Raw genomic sequence first — 6,970 nt, 5'->3', positions numbered from 1 at the left:
GAATAACTTGGGCTGCCTGTCACAAGCAAGTCAGAGGCAGGACAAAACAAGTGTTTAATTTTATCTCCTGGTCTCCTGCCCTGTTTTGTATTCAGGATTGCTGATCCTCTGCTCCACAACTTTGTAACATCGTCGTATTGCCATACTCAGTATAATGAAAATAATAAGACAAGTCTAATGAGATTATTAGCAAAGCAGAGAAGGAAGCGTCTTATCATCCTTCCTGGGAATTAAAACCAAGTAAACAAGTAGCCTTCTCCTGGAAAACTCCTGGGAATCAAAAGGAAAAGGCTCATGAAGCTAGGCACCAAGGAAGCAGCTGCTCTTGGTTCACTCCATGTTACCTTGTTCACCTTACATGCTATTTCCAAAGCACTGCCCAGCTTCTGGGAGCCCAGAGCTTCCCAAGGAAAAAACTCCATCAGACACCAGGGGCCAGTGCCAGAGCAGCCTGGGAAGGAAGCTGGCTGCCAGCAGGCACAGCCAGGCTCTGCTGCCACCAGGGACCCCACAGCATTTCTGCTGGGAGAAGGGCAGCTGGGGCAAAACCAGCCGTACAGCATTAATTAATAACTAATGGCATGTACAAATATTATTCTGCCTCCCCGAGAAAAAGGCCACACAGTCCCACTAAATCCAGGCTCCTTCAGAGGGCAGCTGAGTTGCAGAGCCTGGATACAGAAACAGCTTCTCAGTTCCCTCCAGGGGCCAGTTGTGTGAATTAAAATGGAAGGGATTCACAGCCAGGTCAGACTCAGGCAGGCAAAGCAATGCTCAGACACAGAGGCTGCTTTAATCTCTCTCCTAAAGTGGAGCATGCCAAAAGCAAAGAGATTTGTAGCAATACATGGAGTAGGGAGCAGCTGAGGTCAGCACTGAGTCCAAGAATTTCCTTGAAACAGTGAGAATTTAAAAACAGGCTATTTTTTAAAATAAGGACTGAGGTCACCTTGTAGTCATTAGACAGCGTGAACTGTTGTGTTTGAAAGCACAAACACATCCTTTTAACATCAATGCACCTGAACCCTCCAACTCAGAGACAGCAGGAGCAGGTGGAAGGCCTAGAGTTCAGCCCAATTGCATTAATTTTATGCCAGGTCTTAATATGGCAGAGTAACCCTAAAATCACATTATCATTACCTGTTAAGGCAAGTAGCCCCCATATAAATGATGCAGTTCCATGCACTCTTGAGCTGAAAGCATTTTTCATTTTAGACAAGGACAACAAATGCTTCCAAATCAAAAGAACAAAAGCACTTAATAGTTTCAAAAAATGTTAATCTATGAAAATGCAAACAATGATTAGAAAAAAAGACCTTTCCCTCTGATAAAGTCGATAGGCAGTTTAATCCTCATATCCTCAGTGTGAATTTTCCTTATTTTCCTTTTTTGTTGTTGTGTTTGTTTGCTTGTTGTTTTCCTTTTGGGATTTGTTTTGTTTTTTTATTTGATTAGCTTCAATTGTGAAACTACATGAAAAAGAGAAAGGTCAAAAGAAAAAAAGACATAAGTAGAGTTAATCATATGCAGGGAAAAGGTTATGCAGTCAATGAAAATCCAAGGGAACAGCAATGGTACAAAGGCAGAACCATTTTACTGTGATTTACCACACAGGGGAGAGCTTGCTTTGGCTCTGACACTTGAGCCACAGAGCAGAAATGTATTGTCTGATGGTGGCACTTTATGTTAGAAAGTCATTCTTTGTCCTGCATCCATCAGGGCACTCGTGGCGCTCAGCTCCCCTGCACACAAGGTGTTTAAATTTCCCATGTGTAACCTCCCCTGCTTCTGCAACAAAACTCCCTCCAGCACTTCCATCATCCTGGCCGAGCACAACCCAAGGCAGCCCAACCCCAGGGCATGTGGATGCTCCCCCAGCACCCCCGGGAGGTCTGGGCAGCATCATGAGCAGCTGTTCCTCTGCTTTTCGTTTTCTCCTCAGGTCAGAAGGAAGGGAAGATCAGAGGAGTGTTCCTGTCAACCCAAACAGCCTGAGTCAGATCCACAAATGTGCCCAGATGCTGACATTCCCATCCATTTCCCATGGAACTTGTGACTAAATACACGCTGCTGTGGGTACAGGAGTCACAGCTCTATTGCAAGGTGTTGCACACAAACAAATCCTTTTGACTGCAGCAGGCATCAGTTTCCCAAAGCAATGCAGGATAAGAAAACTCCCTGCATGGCCTGTGTGTGTCAGAGAGGCTGGATCTGCTCCCCACCCTGCCCACCTGTGTGGAGCAGAGCACAGGCAGGGAGAGGCACTGGGAGCATCCTCTGTGCCAGGACCAGAGCACTGGGCAAGTGCTTCATCTCACTTTGGTGCTTGTTTTCCTTTATTTCCCCCCCCAGAAAGAGGAAAGCTTCTTGGACAAGGATTTTGCTCTAGGAAACTCTGGCTTTTGAATGGCTAAAAGGAAAATAAACCTTCTTCCTACTGAGAAAAGGGACAATATTTAAAAAAAAAGATCATTCTAGACCCTTTACAAGGAAACATAATTGTGCTTTTTGATAAGAAACTGATAATTTTATATTTGATAATAAGTGATTGGGGATTGAATACAGAGAGTTAGGTATATTTCTGACCAAGTTACTTTGAAGTGACAAGCCATGGGGCTCTCCTCAGAAGAAGAGTTTATATTTTTGTTACCTTACAGACTTTCACTCTCTACAAGATTAAAAATAGCAGTGAGTTCATTAATTATCTTTTAGACTGCAAACACTCCACAAAAACTTATAAATGTTTTTTAAACCACAAACAAGGCTGTGCAATAAGCATGCAAACTGTACTGTGCATTTGAAAATCAACTAAGGATGGATTTAGAGGCTTAAAGCAACTCTTTCACTGCACTTGTTGGAATCTTTAATTACACACTTCTCTTCATCCTCAGCCATCAGCTGTGATGCTGAACTAGAGAGCTTTGTAAATCCCTGGGTTAGACTGGGTTTGGTGTCACCACACAATTACAGATTTAGCTTATTTCAGGAAGACAGAGCAGCTGGAACACTGCTGAGTTTTGTCAAGCAAAACATAGAATTCTACAGGAAGTTTTTTAATTAGGTTTCAGGCCAACAGAAGCAACTCTTGAATATCCTGGCAGTGCTTTGTCTGGGTGATGCTGCCTTGCTTGGGGTTTGCCTCTGGGCTTCATTTTTTAATGACTGACACTTCTATTTAGAGAGTGAATATATGGGAACTCCTTGAAAAGGGAACATTTCTGAGTACATTTCAATGTACACAGGCTTGACTCACAAAGTCTGTAACACACAGCTCCTGGTAGTGGCCCCTTCCATTTTATCTCAAGATAGGAGCCTTTCTCCACCCAGAGCACAGGGACTGCTGTGCTGCTGCACTCTGGGCTGCTCTCTGCTCTTAGCTGAGCACTCTAAGTGAGGGGTTATTTTCCCACTGTAATTTAAAACATCAGACCAAAGCAGGTTTTGTTTTCTGTGTTCAGTTCCCCAGAACAGGCAGTGCTGTTCCCCAGGAGCAGTGAGTTAGGAGCACAGTCAGCAGCTGACAGGTGCCATCCATCACCTTCACAGGAGAGTAACCCTGGAGGGCCTGCAGGATTAGTGCTGGGAACCTCTGGTTTGAGAGGAATGAGCCCCTGGTGGGTAACAATCAAACATAAACACTCCTCCTGCTGTTCAGAATTCTCTAAAACAGGGTAATGGTTGTAATCTTTGCTATGAGCTCTACCCATTCTGTAACTTGTAATCTCAGCCCTTCATCCCAAAATTAAAGGGCCACATGCTGATACAGAATTTGTGTTCTTGGCTCCTGTTCTCTGGTCAAACTGAGCATTTCGGCCTCCAGGAATGTAGTTCTGTCATTTTTTAAATTGGCAAAAAGAGAATGTAACAAAGCAAAAATACATTTTAGCTGAGGGAGCTTTAAATGGCGGGGAAAGGACTTTGGTGCTGATAGATGAGAGGGAATTAGAGGACACACTGGTACTGTGGTAAAGACACAGGCTCCTGCAGGTGCTGGCTTACTCAGCAGGGTGGCAGTGGTTTTTTGCATCTTCTTGAAAATTGCTGTCTTATGCAAAGGATCAGGGCTCTGTGAGCTCCCAGTCACACTCCTGGGTACCATGGAGCTGCCACAGGCAGTCCCTGAATGTGTCTGTATCTCATATTCAGATCATTGCACTCATCCATGGTTAAATAACTGGAAATCAGCAGCAGCTCACAATTTGGGCTTTGGGAAAAGCCAGTGAAACTTCCCATGAGTGCCTGTGATGCCTCCACACTTTCTCAGTGAAGGTGAATCTAAATGCTTTCCAACTTTTGGAAGAAATCTGAGTTTGAATTTCAGTTTTTCAATGTTCATATTCATTTTTGGACTCTGGGTCCCCTGTGATTCTTGGAAAAGACATTTAGCAGTTGCAAGACTTGCCCACTCTATTATAGTTTAAAGACAGGCACTGCCCACTGTGTGGGACTCTGTGTGAGGTGTTCACAGTCAGAACCAAGGAGAAGACAACTCCAAAACTTTTGGAGATGGCTGATATAAAAATATCACCAAACCCTGCCATCCGCCCAGAGATTATTCAGGCATCTGCCATGCACAGAAATATCTGGTAGAATAAAATAATCCATAAACCCGATCCCAACAGTAACTGATGCAACCAGCAACCTGGCTCTTTGCTGAAGAATCTGCCACCATATCACATGAGAGATGAGGGAGAGCCTGGTTTTACCTTTCCCCTCCAACCTCACATGGCCAGATGCTGAACCCCACCTTCCAAAAGGGCTTTCCATGGGATCCTGAGGCATGAATTAGTCTCATGTTTTCAACAAGCACAGGAAAAGTCCCCGGCCATGTTCCCTGCCCTGGTCCCAGTGCAGGCACACATGCACAAGGCAATGCTGCCCTCTGCTCTGTCCTCAGGCACTCACTGCCCATGGCTGTGTACAGAACCAGCTCAGGGCTCTGAGTCAGCCTCAGTCAAACACCATGGAGCACAAAAAGCAAATCTGGCTCCTGCAGGAAGCTGAACAAAATGTATAAGAGACATGCTTTGAATTGAAAATGTATTATCTACACATGCCCATTTTAGAAAGGAAATGACAGAATTAACAGGAAATAAAGATTATTCATATTAGGCCTGACCCCAACACTAGTAATCAGGTTGATTGCCAAATAGGTCCGCAAATACCTTTCACTGTACTCAGTGAAAGTACTTAAGTAGGCAAATACTGCAGGGCCTGGCAAAAGTGGGAGCATTTGGGCTTCTCTGATTCAAAGGTTTATTATTAACAAAACCCTTGGTTGCTCAAACCCCACAAAATGGTTTCAAGTGAACAGTCACACCACTAGTTGGAGAAAGGCACACATGTGATAAAGGAGAATGAAACAGCTCACTGATGTGTTGAGACACAGCTGATAAGGAAAACAAAAAACCAACCTCAAAAACTAAACCAGTTCAGTCTCAGTGGAAGCCAGAAGCAGCATCTGGTCTCTTTTCTCTCCCAGCATCAAGAAGATGTGTGCAACAGTGCTGAAGATATTTCCAATTCTAGCCATCCTTGCAGGTAAGAATAACAAACATTGAGATGGTGCTGGAACAAAGGAGCCTGTGGGGGTAAGAGAGCAGGTGAGCCTGATTAGCAAACCGGGAGAACTTAAGAGATTAATGATTTCAGGGTGGAATAAAATTCATGGCTATACTGCCAGACCATCCTCTGGAAATCCACAAAATGACCCCTGCCTGCCAAGAGCTTTTTGCTCAAGAACAGAATTTTAGCTTTGGTATATTAATGCCTTGCTCTGATGTCAGGAAGTGGCAAAGAGCTCTTGTGTGGAGAGTTCAGGTCTTTCATGTGTTTCAAGGTCAGGTTTTTCCATATTTGGCTTCTGTCTCCCCTTGATAATAGGGCTGGAAAATGATGCCTCAGTCCCTCAACCACCAAAAATTTTGAGGGGGGAATGCTTAACTTTAAGCATGCAAAGAATCTTTTAATTAAATGAGGACATAATACTTTGTGAAATTGAGGAATTTTATGGTATAGTAAAAACTATGTATTACTCATATTTCAAGGGCATTTCATTGTGCTAAGCTTTATGTTTAATATATACAGCAGCAGTAATTTTAATGCTCCATGGAGAAAAACAGCCCCTGTATCCACTACAGAAAATATAAATTAGTTTCCACATCTTCTTTCCCAGATGGAATTCTCTGATTTGGGTGCCATAGAAATATTTTAAGTAGCTACTCCTGGAGTTTCAGTGTTCTAACTTTCACACACATATAAGCCCAACAGATTTTTACCTTAGATATGAAAAGCAGTTCTGACTTGGTACCATATACACTTTTCAAAGCAATGTCCTCTAATTTGAAAGTTGTGGATTTAAGATTAGCAATGTGCCCATATTGGTGGGCACTACTGACTGGGGGTTCCTGTTGTGTTCAGAAAAGATCAGCAAACTTGGATTTATTTCATGAGTGTTAAAAACTGCAAAGGACTTCAGTGAAAGTGGGAGATTCCTAATTAACTGTGACTTTGTGGGAAGGAAAGAGTTTCACTATAATATTGATGAGTAAAGACATGGATCAGCCATTTTTAACAAGTTATGGTCCTGTTCACACAAGCTGTTTTCACTGTGTTATTTCTTATTTGTGCACTTTTTAAAATTTAAACCAAAAGGTCTGTATGTAGGAAATGGGATTTGGGGTTGGAAGCCATAAATGCAAAGTGAAGCTGCCATTAACATTCATGGTGAGGAAACAGGCTCTATTTCACTCTGCTGTCAGTCAAAAGACCCATGTTGCAATTAGCATTGGTTTAAGCAGCCTTTTTACTTGAGGGAAGATTATTTCAATTAAATGTATTTCTTCAAGATATAGTTTTATGGAAACTAGAATGCCTTGTGGAGTAATTTTTGCAAAAATTAATTTCTTCTGGAAAATCTTTTAACAGTCAGACTCTGTGGCACTCCTGACTCTAAAACCAGAGAATGATA

At 42.8% G+C, this 6,970-nt stretch overlaps 1 protein-coding gene across 1 annotated transcript in view; it reads left to right on the top strand.

Annotated features, from left to right (window-relative positions):
• The first annotated feature begins 5,416 nt into the window (after nt 1–5,416).
• The window catches only part of VSIG1 (V-set and immunoglobulin domain containing 1), a 24,231-nt gene continuing 22,677 nt past the window's right edge, over nt 5,417–6,970 (top strand). The window contains exon 1 of the mRNA XM_058813967.1: nt 5,417–5,541. Coding sequence (XP_058669950.1) covers nt 5,493–5,541 — 49 coding nt within the window. The 5' untranslated portion in view covers nt 5,417–5,492. The remainder of the gene's footprint in view (nt 5,542–6,970) is intronic.

The sequence above is a fragment of the Ammospiza caudacuta genome, chromosome 14 (assembly GCF_027887145.1).
Source record: "Ammospiza caudacuta isolate bAmmCau1 chromosome 14, bAmmCau1.pri, whole genome shotgun sequence".
Taxonomy (NCBI): Eukaryota; Metazoa; Chordata; class Aves; order Passeriformes; family Passerellidae; genus Ammospiza; species Ammospiza caudacuta.
The sequence above is the reverse complement of the archived record's forward strand: the minus strand, read 5'-3'. Positions and strand labels throughout refer to the sequence as shown.